Source organism: Thamnophis sirtalis, unplaced genomic scaffold, assembly GCF_051295495.1.
Source record: "Thamnophis sirtalis isolate CommonGarterSnake01/CBP01778 unplaced genomic scaffold, rThaSir2_p1.2 scaffold_3, whole genome shotgun sequence".
Taxonomy (NCBI): Eukaryota; Metazoa; Chordata; class Lepidosauria; order Squamata; family Natricidae; genus Thamnophis; species Thamnophis sirtalis.
In genome coordinates this window covers 11599439-11617700 of record NW_028261383.1, presented here as the reverse complement: position 1 = coordinate 11617700, position 18262 = coordinate 11599439, and the positions used below count along the sequence as shown (strand labels likewise).

Below are 18262 nucleotides of genomic sequence, written 5' to 3'. Positions count from 1 at the left end.
ACTTCAAGAACCCCATAAAGCTGTGGCTGCTGGTTGTGCCTGGGGCTGCCCCTGGAGACTGTCTACAGTCGTGCTTCTCAACCTTGGCAACTTTAAGCCACGTGGACCACAACTCCCAGAGTTCCCCACGGAGAAAGACTGCTCAGGCATGAAAATGTGCTGCTCAAATACTATACTATTCCGCACAAACTGAAAAAAAATTAAAGGGAACATTGACTGTGAGAGAGACCTTGAAGTCCTGTGGATGATCATTTAAATATGACCCAGTGATGTGTGATAGCAGCCAAGAAAGCTAATACAATCCCACATTGTAAAAAAAGAGAAGTATAGAATAAAAACCATGTGAAGTATCAGTATGCTTTATAAAATCTTAGCACATCTGGAATACTGCATCCAGGTTTGCTCACCACATTATAAAAGAGTTGTTGAGACTTTGGAAAAAGTGCAGAGAAGGCCAACTAAGATGATTAAAGGTCTGGAAAATAAAACATAGGAAGAATGGTTGCAGGATTAGGGCTTGGTCAGTCTAGAGAAAAGAAAGACTATGGGGGGACAGGATAGCAGTTTTCCAGTATTTGAGAAGCTGCCACAAAGAGCAGGGGGTCAATTTATTTTCCAAAGCACCAGAAGGCAAGACAAGAAACAATGGATGGAAACCTGGATAGAAGAAACCTGGAATCAAGGAGAAACTTCCTAACAGTGAGGACAATTAACCAGTGGAACAGCTTCCCTTCAGAGGTTGTGGGTGTTTCATCACTGGAGTTTTTTAAAGAAGAGACTTGTCTGAAACTGCATAGGGTCAGATTAGAAGATCTCCAAGATCCCTTCCAGCTCTATTTTGAATTGAATTGAAATTTAGCACACAGTGGCTGTAGCTATTATGCCTTGCATCCACTAGTGTGAATATCCACAGGTTGATCTGGGAACAGACCAATTTAATATATTTTAATTTATTTGGTGCGAAATCAATTTTTACATTTATACTGATATATTTATTGCTTATTATTTAGCGCATAGTGGTAACAGAGGCAAGATCTTTTGTCTACCAATGTGGTTCTCCACTGGTTGATCTGCTTTTGAACCCCTGGTTGACCTGCAATAAATGAAAGTCAGATGACCAGCCTTCCTGCTCAAGGATGCCTGTCCATTAAAGTGATGGACGCAATGCGGGCACCAAGTGGCTTGGGAATACTTTTAGTGCAGGAATGTTATTGATCCGGTAAAGATCTCCCATAAGCTTTAGCTGAACTTTAGCTGTTACTATGACTACTGAAGATGAACAGCATTAATACAGGAAAATATTTGTAGCTCAAGGTTGACACGCAGGGTCCTTGGTGCTCTCTGAGCTTGCTTGTTTTCTTGCAGATATTTCATTACCCAAACTAGGTAACATAGCAATAGCAATAGCAGTAGACTTATATACCGCTTCATAGGCCTTTCAGGCCTCTCTAAGCGGTTTACAGAGAGTCAGCATATTGCCCCCAACAATCTGGGTCCTCATTTTACCCACCTCAGAAGGATGGAAGGCTGAGTCAACCCTGAGCCGGTGAGATTTGAACCGCTGACCTGCTGATCTAGCAGTAGCCTGCAGTGCTGCATTTAACCACTGCGCCACCTTGGCGCAGTGCTGCATTTAACCACTCGCCAACATCATCAGTGCTGGTAAGAAGTGGGGTTTGTTCTCAGTTTATATTCTGTCTGTTTGGAGGGGGGGATTCTTTGATGGGGCTGTTTGCTGTTAGCTTCTTTGGCAGTTTCTGATTATTTGATTGTTGGTCAGAAGTTAACCTTGGAGTTAATCTATGCTGTCCCTGGTGCTGATTACTGGTGGAGAGGTTTTTTTGTTCCTTTTGAGCTGGTTGATTGTCTCTTTTGCAGAGTTTAAGCATCCATGACTGCATTGCTCCTCAGCACACCTGACTTAACCAAATACATGAAAATTGAAACACCCAAGATTATGGATCTCATGAACCGCTGCTTAACTACAAATTTCCAATTTGATGGATATATTTACTAACAAATTACTAATGACAACAATCAAGTAAACAATACCTCACTCAAGGAATTGCCAAAGAGGTCAACAGCAAACAGCCCAACCGAAGAGTCTCTAAGACCATTCCCACCAACACTTCTAGGGCAAGACACCAGAATATAAAGCTGACAGCAAACCTCACCCCTTAGTAGCACTGATGATGTTGCCTAGTTTGGTAATGAAATGTCTGCAAGAAAACAATCTCAGAGAGCTGCAAGGACCCCTGATGGACTTACTAGATGCATGATATTGCTCTTCATGATCATGAGATGTGCATTTCATGGCAATGTGTACTTTTCAAAATGGTATAAAAGGAAGTCCACTATGGAGTAGAGGTCTCCCATTTGGGAACCTGTTTCTTTTTAAATAAAAATCTTGTTCTTTTTCACCCATTCGGCTTGCAAGAGATGTGTGGAAACTATTCAATTGATTGACCCATAGAGAGATAACTTAGTTCTATTAGAGCAATCCTGTAGATGAACAATGGAAATGGTTTTTCTTCCTTGACATTCCTTAATTGCTCCCCTCTGTTGATTTATGAGAGATATTTTCCTGCCTGTTTCATTGCATTACTTCTTCCTTTTGGTTTCTATGGAAACACATAGAGGACCTCCAAGAAGGATGTTCTCCATGGTGCTGCCCCAAGATTTGCCACCATCGACCTCTAAGATGCTGAGCTTGTGAATCAAAAGGCCATCAGTTCAGCGGCTCGAATCCCTTATGCCGCGTAAGGGGGTGAATTCCTGTTACTTGTCCCAGCTTCTGCCAACCTAGCTGAAAGCATATAAAAATGCAAGTAGAAAAATAGGAACCACCTTTGGTGGGAAGGTAACAGCGTTCCTTGCGCCTTCGGCATTAAGTCATGCCAGCCACATGACCACAGAGACATCTTTCAACAGCGCTGGCTCTTTGGCTTTGAAATGGAGAGGAGCACCACCCCCTAGATTCGGGAATGACTAGCACATATGCAAGGGGAATCTTTTTACTAAAGCATCACTCTGCCTCTCCCTCTCCTCCTCCAACAGCAATCCCTATGCTTGGAGGTTGAAAGATCCCCAAGGAATGGAAAGGTCCTGGTATCAACAACAATAATATTTTATTTTGTTGATTCACTTTCCCAGAAAGGGGAAAGTGGGGGTGGTGGGGGCAATGGGACATTTTCTTGTGCTTTGCTTCATGCACTGTCTGGAATGTTGTCCTCTCCCCCCCCCCCTTACACACCTGCACAATTTCACATCTCTTGGTGCTGCACCATCCGCAGAGCCTCAAACCACCAAGAGAGGCTCCTAAAGAAGGATGAAAGGGCAACAGATGGAGAGATGGTGCAGATGTTCATTTGCAGAGCTTCTGAGAAGAGCCCTGTTTAGCAGCTTCATGGAAGTCACCAGAGGGGCACCAGATGGGGGGCTTCTTCCAGGGGTTTGGGGAAGTCCCACCCTGGGCCTCTACCTCCTTCTTTCCCCTCCCCATAGCATCCTTGCAGAAACAGGACATCCAGAACCTGTTGAGGGTTCCTGTGGACCATGTTGACCCAGGATGTCTGTGGAGATGCTCAATCATCCAGGTGAAGGTGTTCCCAAAGGTTTGTTTTCCAAAAGACAACTAGATTTTCTTCATATTTTCCCCTTGAAAACATTTCTCTTCTCCTCAAGTATCTTCTGGAGAACAGAAGAAGCTTCTTGGATGAGAAGTGAAATGTTTTCAAGAAAAAAACCAAGAACGTCCAGTTTCCTTTTGAAAAATCACCTTTGGGTTAACCCAGGATCTTCTACTTTTGCTGCTTCCTTCCTGCCTGTTGAGTTTGTGGCAGGCGGGGGAGGGGATGATGGAGAGGAAAGTAAGGCAGGAGAGAAAACATTTTCCCAAGCAAACAGGAGTTTTCATGCCTCTTACACAAACACACACACCCCAATGACTGGGAAAAAGAAAGCGCTTTTTTATCTCTGCACTTTGGACTGGGCGAAGAACTTCAACGAACATCTGCCGAGAACTTGGTGGAGCTGGAAGGAGGCGCACGGCTGGTGGGCGATGTCACTGAGCTGGGCGCCCCTCTTGTTCCTGGGGGCGGCACTGGGGGCCTTGGTGCCGGCGGGCTGCTGCGGTGAGTTCCTGGGGTGTGTGTGTGAGGGGAGCTCTAGGTTGGGTCTCTCTCCCCGTTTCCCTTCCCTCTCAAACCCATTGCCCAGAAGGAAACCTCGTAACAATTGATACAATTAATCAGTGGAACGACTTGACTCCAGAAGTTGTGGGTGTTCCAACACTGGAGGTTTTTAAGAAGAGATTGGACAACCATTGGTCTGGAATGGTAGAGGGTCTCCTGCTGGAACAGGGGGTCGGACTAGAAGACCTCCAAGGTCCCTTGCAACTCTTGTTATGTTCTACCTTCTTTACCCCAGGTTTAATCCTTTTTTTTTAGTATTTCATTTGTAATCCGTTTGTATTTCTGAGAAAAAGCTAAAAGCAAAAAGAGTAGTTCAGAGTTCAGCTCTGTCTGCTTCCTCCTTGTCCTCTGACCTCCTGTTCTCTCACCTGCCCCAGGGACAAAGGACGCAGCTACCTGGAACAGTCCTGGAGGATATCAACCATGACTGCCTTTGGAAGGACAGATCCTGAAGCTCAATCCTTTGGCCAACTAATGAGAACAGAAGACCCCTAGGAGAAGACCCTGGTGTTGGGAAAGATTGGGGACAAGAGGAGAAGGGGAATGCCAGAGGAGGAGAAGGGTAGATGGCAGTGATGTGCAGTGAGGTTTATGGCTGGTGAGGCACTGATGTCTGAGCATTCTCTCATCTCCCCCAACACCCCACTGACTAAAGGACTTTCTTTCACCCGCCTGTGCCGCGGCAGAGCTCAGGCGAGCGAAAGAAAGTGCTTTAGTCAGTGTCGCAGCAGAGGAGAGAATGCCTGAGCATTGCATTTATTAAAGAAAAAAGAAAAAAAGGAAATTTGAAGGAAAAGAGGGAACGTGGGGTGGGGGCATCAGAAACGGAGAAAGAGGAGGAAGAGTGAGTGTGACGCTGCAGCTTTAAACAGAATGACAGAGTTGAAGCCTCTAAAAATGCGCCCTCTACTATGAGGCAGGAGAACTGCGTGCCTCAACTACCTCGGGATTTTTAAGCTTTTAACTCTCACTTAACTCTGCTCCAGCTCCTAAAAATTCAGACTAGAAGTCAGACTAGATGAGACATGCAGTTCTCCTGCCTCATAGTAGAGGGCACTTTTTTTAGAGGCTTTTTTAAACAGGCAGTCATTCATGGTGAGGCAGCAGCTAACTAGCCTCACCTCAGCACTCGCCTTTTCCCTTTTACATTTTCTTTTCTTTTCATGATTGACAGTGGTGAGGCCTCCCCTGGCTCTCCTGACTGCACGTCACTGGTAGATGGTGCCATCTACACAATGGACAGGAGTTTGGGCCAAGTCCAGGAGACAGCAGAGGACAGGAGAGGGGCATGGCATGCTATGATCCAGGGGATTACAAATAGTTGGACACAACTTTGACTGAACAACAAAGTGGCCTGGAAAATCCTGAGGTCCATTTCCCCTCTGGGCAGGAGCCGATTCTCCAACTTACTTTTTCAATTCCATGCCAATTGGGTCTCACCGACACTCCCCACAGTTGCCAAGGGGGTTGTGATGTGGGCCTCTCCCCTGTTTCCAGGGTCAGCTAAAGGGTGCTGGAGTCTGCCTTGTTGCATTTAAAGGTGTGAATCTTCAAATGCAGGGCAGAAAGAGGGCAGCCCATTTGTGTGGGGGGGGGGATGACTGCTGAATGACCAGATGTTGGAGGGAATGAAGCTGCAGTTCAGAGCCCCTAATTCTGCCCTTCTCCCTCTTTTTCTCCAGGCTCCCTCACATACTCCCTGTGGTACTTGTACCTGCCAGAACAAAGCCAGAGGCTGTCTCAGTCCTTCATGAGGGGCTACTTGGATGACCAGCCCATTGCTTACTATGACAGCCTCACGGGGAAGATGGAGCCTCTGGTGCCCTGGATGCAGGAGGTGGAGGAAGAAAGATTCCAGACCCTTGAGTGGCTGTTTGAGATTGACCTGGAGAACTTATCAAAACTCAACCATCAGACAGGAGGTGAGCAAAAGCAGTGCCACCTGTAGCCTTCAGTGATAGAAAGCAGCATAATGGGGAGATTTTCTTTCCTGCAGTGGGGAGAAAAAAACAAATTCCCAATTTTCTCCTTCACCTGGAAATTCTTCCTGGCCTGGCTGGATGCATCACACACTGGCCACACCCATGCCCAGTTTAGCGAAGGGGGGAAAAGTCATGATATGTTATATGACGTGATGACACGAGTTTGACAACCCTGGACTAGATGGTACCTCGCTCAATAGCAGTAACTGTGGGAGAGGGATCTAAGAATCCTAGAGCAAGGGTCCCCATCCCCCATCCATGGACCTGCAGAGGTCCGTGGCATGCCAGCAACTGTGCCAGGCAAAGATGCGAAGCCCATCTGCAGGATGCAGGCAGCATGCAAAACCACGGAAAAACCTTTCTCTGTGGAACCGGTTCCTGGAGCCCCAAAGGTTGGGGGCCACTGCTCTAGTGGACAGTCTTATAAGTATGAGCCAGCTGTGAGCTGCAGCCATCAAAAAGCCACCACAGGCTGCATCAACAGATCTGAGTGAAGTGTAGCACTTTATCCTGCAGTGGTAAGACAAGACTTGGGATCCTGAGTCCAGTTTTGGTCCCCATGATGTTGAAAAGATGTTGAGACTCTAGAAAGAGTGCAGAGAAGAGCAACAAAGATGATTAGGGGACTGGAGGCTAAAACATATGAAGAACGGTTGCAGGAACTGGGTATGTCTAGTCTGATGAAAAGAAGGACTATGGAGACATGATAGCAGTCTTCCAATACTTGAGGGGCAGCCACAAAGAAGAGGGGAGGTCAAGCTATTCTCCAAAGCTTCTGAAGGCAGGAAAAGAAACAATAGATTGAAATCCATCATGGGGAAAAGCAACCTAGAACTAAGGAGAAAGTTCCTGACAGTGAGAACAATTAATCAGTGGAATGTCTGCAGGTTTCTAGGAAAGGATTGGAGAACCATCTGTCTGGAATGGAATAGGGCAGTGATGGCAAACCTTTTTGTCCTCACATGGCGAAAATGTACATATGCACACAATAGCCTCATGCCCACAATACAATGCGCCCCACCCACCTGCACATGCAAACACCAGCCCTGTGCATGCGCACGTGACCACTCCTACCCCACGTATGGAAACGAATGTCCAGGTTGCCCATCTGGAGGATTTCCTGAAGCCTGGGAAAGGTGAAAACAGCCTCCACCGCCCCCCCAGGACACCAGAAACAAATCATTTCTGAAGTTCCAGTTGGTCCGTTGGGCCCATTTTTCACTCTCCCAAGACTCGAGGCTTTCTTGAAAGCTGGGGAAGGGGAAAACAGCCTCCCTTGGCCCTCTGGAAGGCGGAATATCAGCTACCGGCACTCACATGCACGTTGGAGCTGACGGCTTGCGTGCGGGCAGATATGGCTCCACATGCCACCTGTAGCTCAAGCAGGGGTTGGACTAGAAGACCTCTAACATCCGTTCCAACTTTGTTATTCTGTTAAAAGACTTTTCTCCTTGTGTGATAAAGAGGGGAAGGGGAAATCCGCTTTCTCTCCCTTGGAGGGATGGGAGGTAGATTATAATTGTGTCTCAGGAAAGGAATCCTGGACCCTTTTCATTCACACCCATTCCCTCTGGGTCTCTTTCAGGGCTTCACACCTGGCAGGTGAATTTGGGCTGTGAGCTCAAAGAAGATGGGAGCAAAGGAGGATTTTTACATTATGGTTATGATGGGAGGGACTTCATCAGCTTCGATATGGAGACCCTCAGATGGGTGATAGCTCAGCCCCAGGCTGAAAAGATCAAGGAGAAGTGGGAAGATCATCCAGGGTGGTCCCAGAGGAAAAAAATCTTCCTGGAGAAGACCTGCATTGAGTGGCTGCAGAGATACCAGTCCTACCAGAAGGAGGCTCTGCAGAGGATCGGTGAGTGACAAAAGGGGGTCTCCATTGAGCAGATTTCTGTGGACTCCCCTCCCCATAATATTTCTGCCCTACATAGCCAAGCCATCTTTTAAAGCCTTCTCAGAAAATGGTCTGGAAATATGACACATCCCATTACAGAAGAATCTTCAATGACCCCCAAAATAAGTTCTTCAAAAATTAATAAACTAATTGAGCAAGCCATTAATGATGTGAGATCCAGCTTGATTTCCCAGAGGAAATCCTGCAAATCAGAAGACACTCATTCTAAGATCTTGTGTTTGGGGCTGAACCAAGAGATGAGGCTGTTCCTGATTTCCCTCTGGAACAACGTGAACACATTCACATTTGGGGGGAGGCAAAAAATTGTCTCAAGCCCCAAGCAGTACAATTATTTTGAAGTGGCACCTTTACCCAAATTCTGAGCATTCCTTTCAAAAAATAAATCTAAACCGCTTAAATGCCTCCATCTCTGAGGCTCCCACAGGTTCAGGAGAACAAAGGGAAAAATGGTTGTGGATGACCAAAAAGAGGTCTTCCCGGCTATTGAATTACCTGAGCAGGAACACTAAAAATTACAAGAATCTCAGGTGTTGCTTTTCCTGCAGATCCTCCAATGGGGAAGGTGACTCGCAAGGTGGTGGATAACAGCCTGGAGGTCCTCATCTGCCAGGCCTTTGGCTTCTACCCCAAGGAGATCAGGAGCACCTGGACGAGGGACGGAGAGATCTGCCAGTATGAGACCCTCCATAGGAACGTGGCCCCCAACTCAGATGCGACTTATTATGTCCAGCTCAGCATTGACATTGACCCCAAGGAGAGGGACCACTATCAGTGTTACCTGGAGCACAAGGGCTTGCAAGAGCCCCTAGTCTTGGCTCTGAAGGAGGAAACAGGTGAGAGACTGAGGGGGTTGGACTTAAAAAAGTAGATTTTTCACCAATGTGGGGAAGTGTAGGGAGAAGAAGACTTTCTGCTGCATCATGTCTAGTTCTCAGGTGGAGAACAGGAGAGAAGCAATTTCTGACCTTTGAGTTGTTAGAAATTGATTGAAAAGATATGAAGATAAATCAGATATTATATGATTTCATGTGATCTACATGGAGATACGATAAATATGGAATGAAGATGAAACACTGTTTTCTTTTCTGATAGACAAGGGAGAAGGCATCCCATGTCCTTCAATGCCTTTCTCTGACAGGGTAGATCCAGGCCTTTCTCTGACAGGGTAGATCCAAGTAAGAAACTAATGTCTAGTACATCAGTACTACTTTTAATGTAATGACAGAATGAACTTTCCGTCCCCTCTACCTATCTTCAGGTGAAGGAGAGAAGAGCCTAGTTGACACATTTCCTTAGTATAGGCTGAACAGCACCCCCCCACACACACTAATCTGACTGCTGCCTTCATTGTAGTTTGTAGTTTTTCCTCCTGCCCTTCAAGGCCTTTCCTCCTTCCCTCAGCAACCTCCAGACACTGCTGCCTCCAAGGAAGGCCCTCCCCTCTAAGGCTACAGAGGTCAGAGGAAATGGCCTTGAAGGAAGGGGGCTTTCTTCAGGTGGAGGTACTTCCTGGAGGCTAGTGAAGGTTGGGAAATGCTTCCATTGCTCAGCATCTCCATTTCAGCATCTGTCTAATCTGTTAGAATATTCATGACTGGGAGAGACATGGTAAGAAGGTCAGCCAATGAATAGGCATAGCAACAGATCTGCCAATGGGAGCTGAAAGAGATTGGAGTCTGGGCATGGTTTAGCCCTGCAGCTCTGTGTGCTGTGCTGAGAATTGAAACTGAAACTAGACTTGTCTGTATTAAACTCTGTGCTGGAAATGAAACTAGTCTTGACCTGCTGCTCTGATCTGAACTGAAGAACCACTCTTGGTATTGTACATTTATTCATCTGTTATTATGCACATAAAGAAGTTAATGAATCCTGCTGAATCAGTTATCTCTGTGTGCTTTCTGGATTTGATATTTCTGCAACAAACTCTAATATAATCCAAATCATGTTTCTCCTTCTTCAGCTACAGAGTGGGAAATTCTTATTGGATTCGTGACTGCCTTAATCTGGGGATCTCTTATTCTCTGCATGATAAGTAAGTGAAACAAACATATCTGCTGACACCCACCCCTGGGTCTTCCTCTGTTGATGTGGATACGGATGTGGATGGCAGAACATTCCCACAAAAAACATTTTGAACAGGAGCCGGAAAGGAAGAAGGAACTAGGCAGCCATTTTTCCAATCTTGTAAATCTCAAAATGTTCCACATTCCTCTTGTCTGGGAGGAAGCCTCTTTGACCTTAATAGGGTTACTTCAGAGGAGCAAATACCAAGGGGTGAGGAATGAAAGAAAAACAGATGGGAGCACTAATGCATGTTTCTTGAAATGCTGGATTATAATCCAGCCATTTAGACCACCAGTGTCAGTGGTGAAATTCATTTTTTTTTACTACCGGTTCTGTGGGCATGGCTTTGTGGGCATGGCAGAGGAAGGATACTGCAAAATCCCCATTCATTCCCCACTCCTGAGGGAAGGATACTGCAAAATCCCCATTCCCACCCCACTCCTGGGGGAAGGATACTGCAAAATCTCCATTTGTACCCCAATCCTGGAGAACGGATACAGCAAAATCCCCATTCCCACCCCACACCTGGGGGAAGGATACTGAAAAATCCCCATTCCCACCCCACACCTGGAGGAAGAATAATGCAAAATCTCCATTTGTACCCCACTCCTGGAGGAAGGATACTGCAAAATCCCCATTCCCACCATACTCCTGGGGGAAGGATACTGAAAAATCCCCATTCCCACCCCACTTCTGGGGGTAGGATACTGAAAAATACCCATTCCCACCGCACTCCTGGGGGAAGGATACTGCAAAATCTCCATTTGTACCCCAGTCCTGGAGGAAGGATACTGCAAAATCTCCATTCCCACCCCACTCCTGGGGGAAGGATACTGCAAAATCCCCATTCACTCCCTGCAAAATCCCCATTCCCACCCCACTCCAGGGGAAGGATATTGCAAAATCCCCATTCCCTCCCCACTCCTGGGGGAAGGATACTGCAAAATCCCCATTCCCACCCCACTCCGGTGGGAAGGATATTGCAAAATCCCCATTCTCTCCCCACTCCTGGGGGAAGGATACTGCAAAATCCACATTCCCTCCCCACTCCTGGGGGAAAGGATATTGCAAAATCTCCATTCCCACCCCACTCTGGGGCCAGCCAGAAGTGGTATTTGCCGGTTCTCCGAACTACTCAAAATTTCCACTACCGTTTCTCCAGAATCTGTCAGAACCTGCTTAATTTCACCCCTGATCTGGATTTTCTGGAGGTTTTCAGCACAAATCCTTCTCTATTCGAGGCAGGAGCAGTTGCTGCCCCAAAATTAACCAGCTCTCCTCTCTTTTTGCCTTTTCTCAGGCAGTTGGTGGAGATGTAGGAAGAGTTACCATCAGGAAAGGACAGCTTGCCTTGTTCAGAACCTTTCACAAAGGTTTCCTTCTCCCCCTGTTCATAACATGGATGAGATTCAATCACAGGACTACTGATCCCCAAATAACCTCAGAGGTGAGTCTGAAGTCTGCTGAAGTCTACTTCAAGGGCAGCTGGGAAAAATATATGATATGGGGCCGCCCAATTCACACAGGGTGACTCCAAAGTAATTTGGTGATCTCCATGCAGGAAAAAATAGCTCCTTGGCCATGATGTGCTGGAGGCATAAGGAACTCTGTGGGGGGGGGGAGAAGTGAGGAGGCCCCCACCAGCAGCTTTTTGTGCACAGGAGGGTTGCAATCCTTCCTTTCTCTTTGGTGGCTTCCCCTCCTACCTGTTGAGGTTGCAGTGGGGGAAGGCGAGAGCTGAGGGGAGGAGAGAGGAAATACTTCCCCCATTTAAATTGATTTCTCCATTTTTTTCTCTTTGACGTACAAGGCATCCTATGGACGCCAGAGGACTTGGAGTGCTTCAAAAACCTTGCTGTCATCCTTGCACAAACAAGGACGGTGGAAGAGTTCATTGAATAAATCATGGGAGTAAGGAGCAACAAAGCCTGACTAAAGAAGGCATCTCCAACCTTGCCTGTTGACCAACACTTCAGCAAAAATTTCTGTTGCTCTACAAGATGGTTGATCAGTGCCCCATTTTATGACTTTTCTTGCCATGGTTGTTAAGTGAATCATTGCAAATGTTACGTTAGTAACATGGTTGTTGAGTGGATTCCCCGCTGACTCTGCTTGTCGGGAGGTTGCAAAAGCTGATCATGTGACCTTGGACACTCAACCGTCGTAGCAACAGACCTTAGACTGATATACCGCTTCATAGAGCTGTTACCGCCCTCTCTGTGGTTTGCAGAGTCAGCCTATTGCCCCCAACAATCTGGGTCCTCATTTTATGCACCCTGGAAGGAAGGAAGGCTGAGTCAAACTTGTGACAGCTGAGGTTATGAGAGTTGTTGGGGTGGGGAATACATGCCAGTTGCCAAGGGTGACAGTGGGGATATTGCAACAATCATAAGTGTGAATAAGTCACTTTTTTCCAGTGCCCTTGTAACTTCAAATTAAACAAATGGTTGTAAGTCAAGGACTATCTACCCTGTTTCCCTGAAAATAAGACCTCGCCGGATAATAAGCTCAATCGGGCTTTTGAGCGCATGTGCTAAAATAAGCCACCCCCAAAAATAAGCTCTCCCCAAAAATATTGCAAGGAAGATCTTCGTCCACATTGCAAAAATATACCCTTCTGCTTTTCCTTTTCATTTGAACCCTCAAATGTTGCTTTTTCCCCATCTCTTTTTTCCTTTGCTTTTTTGCATACTTCTTTACTCTTTTGAAACTTCATTAATATTTGGAGGAAAAAAACTACAATAAAATCTAAAATGCTTGGATGATAACATACAGTTCTTGATGCATGTGTTTGCTTAACAGTATCTATCTCACCTTCTATGAATCATTTACAAATAAATTACAATTTACTTCCATTCCAGTGAATGTTGATGCCAATGATATAAAAAGAGGCCAGATGCTTTCGAAAGTATCACACCAGGCTTTAAAAGCATAAATACCGCAAAATATTCAGTAGCTAATTGAAAATAAAACCAAATAAAGGGTTAGGTCAACTCTCCTTGTCTTAGGAAAATGCAGATTGAGGACTCCAATCACCATGCATCTGTATAAGCATGAATGCATACCAAACACAATGTTTGTATAATATCGAGGGATAGATGCCCTCCACAATCCTTACATATTGCAACACATTTAGCCAATTCAGTTAAAATCCAAGTGCCCTCATGCATTTGCCTGCTAAATTTGGTTCCTGAATGGCATTTGTGTGCGTGTGTTTGTACGTGAGTGCACATGTGTGTATTAAGCCAATCCTAGTGGATGAGTGTGTTGTGGGAATTCAGCCCCTATGCAGATTACAGAAGCTGAATGAACTTGTCAGAATGCAGCATGTTCTGCTTAGCCTGCTCAGTTGATGCTCCAAACAGGCTCTTGACGACGGCATTAATTTAGGGGTCAAAACTGCTTTCTGGAGAAGGGCCATTATCTCCCTCCCCCCCCCCTTATTGTTCATTTTAAAAGTTCAAATTTTTGGTATTAAATATTATGGATGTTCAGCTAAAACAGGATATGAGGATTTGATGTTAATAGAGGATTTTACAAACAAGTAAATGAGATGTTAGCATGTGGTTATGGACTAAACCTTTGGCATAGTTAAGGATGAAGGATGTTTAAATAACTGTAGTCAACTAAAAGTGGAGGTATAATGATGTCAATATGGTAAACATATGAGTTAAGATATTTGAATTAATATGATATGAATTAATTATAATATGAATTAATGGAAGAGATGCACCAAAACATGTTGTAACCAGCTGATATACTTTTTTTTTTAATGATATATACCTGTGTTACCTTTTTTTTCTTTTGTTTTTTGTTTTGTTCTTTTTGTCTTTTTTTTTTCTTTTTCTCCGATTTTTTTCTTTCCCCACTGGTGTGGGCATGTATTGTTTAAGAAACAAAAATTATTATTATCATTATTATTTTTTTAATAATAATTATAGTCAAATGAAAATGGATATATGATGGTGACATGTATGAATATTTGAGTTAAAATGCTCGAGTTAACATGAACTATGTTTCTTGACTGTGGAAGAGATGTGCAAAAGTCTATTTGTAACCAACTGATATACTTTCTATAGCATGTAAAAAAGGATGTTGTATTTGTTTTAAATTAAAAATTAAAAAACTTTAATAATAATAAAAGTTCGGTGTTCTGCTATTATGACTGGTTGCACGGACACTTTGACTTAGTGATCATTCCTTTAGTGGCCAGTCAAAGTTAAAACAGCCCTGAAAAAACTTATGACCATTTTTCACACTTATGGCCATTGAAGGATTTCCTCAGGTCATGTGGAGAACAGCCGTCGCCAAGAGGTCTCCCACGGGAGAAAAAAACCCCACTTCGGTGATGTCTCAGCTCCTCGGCTGAGTTCGGAGGGGTGGCAAGACGGAGACCCCTCCTCGCTGATGGGCAGACCTGAGGAGAGGGGGGTGCAGCCTTTGCATTGTTCTGGGGCCCACGAAGCTCAAAGGGGGGCCATGAAGTTGCTCCATTTTATGACTTGTCTTGCTACAGTTGTTAAGTTAATCACTGCTGGGAGTTGTAGTCCACGAGTCTTAAAGTTGCCAAGTTTGAAGACCTCTACTCTAAAGTATGAGTCCGCACCGGGCCACATGCGGCCCACCCAAACCATTAGTCCAGCCCGCACAGGACCATGAGGCTGTCCCGCCCACCCTTTGGCAGAGTGCAGGTGAGCCCCACAGGTCTGGAGGCAGGGGAGGTGAAAAATGGGGTGCACAAATGCCCCAGGAGGAACAAAAAAATAGGTGAAAATGGCAGCTTTTGGCCAAAAAAACCGGGCCATTTTTGGCCATTTTTTGCCAGTAGAATGCTTCTGGAGGTGGGGAAGGTGAAAATGAGGTGCACAGATGCCTCAGGAAGCCAGAAATGGGCCCCTTTTCACCTCCCCCACCTCCAGAAGATAGATAGATAGAGAAAGAGAGAACTAGAGGGAGGGAGGGAGACAGAGAGAGAGAGAGAAAGAGAGAGAGAGAGAGAGACAGAAAGACACAGAGGGAGACAGAGAGAGAAGAGAGAGTGAGACAGAGACAGAAAGAGACAGAAAGAGAGAGGACAGAAAGAGAGACAGAAAGAGAGGCAGAAGGAGAGAGAGCGACAGAAAGAGACAGAGGGACAGAAAGAGAGAGAAGAGAGACAGAAAGAGGGAGGAGACAGAAAGAGAGAGAGAGAAAGAAAGAAAGAGAGAAGAGAGACAGAAAGAGAGACAGAGAGAGACAGAAAGAGAGAGAGAGACAGATAGGCAGAGAGAGATAGTGAGAGAGAAAGAGACAGAGGGAGAGAGACAGAAAGACAGAGAGACAGAAGGACAGAGAGGAGATACAGAAAGAGAGAGACAGAAAGTGAAAGAAAGAGCAAGACAGAGAGAAAGAGACAGACAGAGAGAGAAAGAGACACACACAGAGAGAAAAAGACGGAGAGAGAGAGACTTGTTGTTTGTAAGCTCCTTGGGGCTGAGAAGGATTGGTGCAAAACTGGGCAGGGCTTCATTCGGTGTATAAGACACACCCAAATTTTCACCCTCTTTTAGGGGAGAAAAAGTGTGTCTTATACTCCGAAAAATGCGGTATTTAACATTCACAGCAGACAAGATAGTCAGGAACATCCGTGAGGTAAAACAGAGCACAGAAGAAAAAGGCGGGGAAAAGGGAAATGCCCCCTTCTCACCCAGCAACCAATCAGAGCGCAGATCACCTCATGCGGGAGCCCACACTCTGTAACCGATCCACTACAACTGGGTATTCTTGCCCATTGTAACCTTGACTGTCACATCTACTAAATTTAATATTTTAACATTTAAAGTGTTCAGAAGAAAGAGACCTAATAAAAGAGGAGGTAGAGTTGCACTATGTATAAAAAATAACCACACCACTCTAGAAATACAATAGAAGAAAGGCAAAAGCCTCCTTCGATGCATTGGGGTTAATATAAAAGGGGGGAAAGATGGGCGGAGCCATGGGGGTATATTAGAAGCCACCCAACCAAGCAGAGGAAATAGGGGAAGGGTTTGCTAATTACTTAGGTAGGAATGTGGCCCACCAAAGCCATTAATCCAGCCCCAGGAGACCAGGAGGCTGCCCCACACACCCTTCAGCCGAGTGCAGGAGTTACCTTCGCGAGCCCCGTGGACTGGAACTGAAAGGTAAGACCAACACTTTTGGCCAAGTGAGACATTCTGAAGGTGGGGGACATGAAAAATGGGGCACACAGACGCCCCAAGAGGTCACAAAACGGGCAAAAATGGCCCATTTTTCATCTCCCCCACCTCTGGAATAGAGAAAGAGACAGAGAGAGGGAGAGAGAGAAAGAAAGAGACAGAGAGAGATTTCTCAAGCTCCCTGGGTTTGAGAAGAATTGCTGCAAAAATGAGTTTCCTGAAGTGGACTAGAGACTCCTAAATGACTGAGAAAATGATCTAGTTAAAAAAAAAAAAGGCAACCAAAAATATGCAAACAAAAGCATACAAAACACCCCAAGGAGCAAAACAAATGAAAGTTTAATTTGTATGCGTTGTTCAATGGACTGTTAAATTGGCCACGCCCACACCCAGTCATATGATCTAGCCACACCCACCCAGTCATATTACCACCTAGCCACCCCACCCCCCAAGCCGGTCCAGTCCCCCAACAGTCTGAGGACCGTGAATTGGCCCCCTGTTTAAAAAGTTTGAGGGCCCCTGCCCTAAAGCCACAATCCCTCCTGGGGCTGAGGGAGGCTCACCGGGGCCACCTCGCCTTCCCGGAAAGCCTTCAGGGAGGGTGGGGTTCACCATAAGGTCTAGCGGCTTCTCCCTGACTTAAATTGCAGAAAGGGACACCCACGTCTATACATGTTTGCACATTCTGTCATTTTTCCTTCTCATTCAGGGAAGTGAAACTCGGAGAGAAAGCTTGTGGGACCGTGCAGGCATGCGCATGTAAGGTACTGTCCGCAGGGCATATCAGGCAAAATCTGTTACTTATTCCATGCTGAGTTGTTCCTTATTAGGAAAAGTACCAGATTTGGAAAAGAGAAACATGGGAAACAGGGTGTTGGACTTCAAGAACCCCATAAAGCTGTGGCTGCTGGTTGTGCTTGGGGCTGCCCCTGGAGACTGTCTACAGTGGTGTTTTTCAACCTTGGCCACTTTAAGCCACGTGGACCACAACTCCCAGAATTCCCCACGGAGAAAGACTTGTCCCCTGTCCCTGCTGGAAACACTCTGGTGAAATGGCAGCTCTGCAAACCAGCAAGGGTGGAAAGAGAGGAATTCTTACACGGGAGCCAGCTAGTCCTGGGGACAAGGGAGTCCCCCAAATCTGGTTCTGAGCCAGGGAGGGGGGATTCCCTCCCAAAGTCCTTTACAGCCCAGCCCCGCTGACTTTCCCCAAAGCTCCAGGCTCTGAGTGGGGCATCAAAGGAAGCCTTTTCTTAGGGGGCTGCCCTCCCTCCAAATAGTCTGTTGCTTCCCCCCCCCCAAATCCCCCCACTGCAATCAAGTCCTCCAGGCACTTCAGATTGTAACAAGCATTTCTTTTCATTCCCCCCCCCCCAACATTCCTGTGAGGAAGGCAGAGGAGAGAGATACCCTTCCTGGGCTGAGGGTGGGCTTCATACCTTGTAGAGGCTGCTGCCCAGAACTGAAGAAGAAGCTGACAGTTGGGGGGGTGCGGAATGAGAGGTGGGAAGGAGGCAAGTACTGGCTTATCTGCGGAGGGAGCCCTGAAGGGAGGTGCAGAGCTGGGGGGCGGGGGACAGGAAGGACGGCAACCAGGCGGATTCTCTGGTGCTCCTGGTTCTTGCCCTGCGATGGTGGGCATGTGCGTGGAGATGGAGGCTGCAGAGGAATGGAGAAACCGCCCATATGTCCACCACATATGAGAGTAAGATCCGGGTATCTGGTGGCCCTTCCAACATTTAGCTGACTCATTTTTAAACCTCTTCGCCAGTCTCACCGGTGCCAGGTACCACCTGTAAAACATCTTATACAAATTATCTTTATATGCAGTTGACATCGTTAATTTATAATCCCTTTCCCACAATTTCTCCCATTTATCTAATTCTATTGTATAGCCAAAATGTTTCGCCCAGTCTTTTATTGTCT

The 18262-nt window shown here is 46.0% G+C and overlaps 1 protein-coding gene across 1 annotated transcript; it reads left to right on the top strand.

The window, feature by feature from the left end:
- The first annotated feature begins 7750 nt into the window (after window positions 1-7750).
- On the top strand, window positions 7751-9407 carry LOC106549729 (major histocompatibility complex class I-related protein 1). The gene is made up of 2 exons (XM_087711340.1): window positions 7751-8036; window positions 8642-9407. Exons 1-2 carry the CDS (start codon window positions 7868-7870, stop codon window positions 8962-8964), a joined length of 492 nt encoding a protein of 163 aa, XP_087567466.1. The 5' UTR covers window positions 7751-7867; the 3' UTR covers window positions 8965-9407.
- Window positions 9408-18262: the final 8855 nt, after the last annotated feature.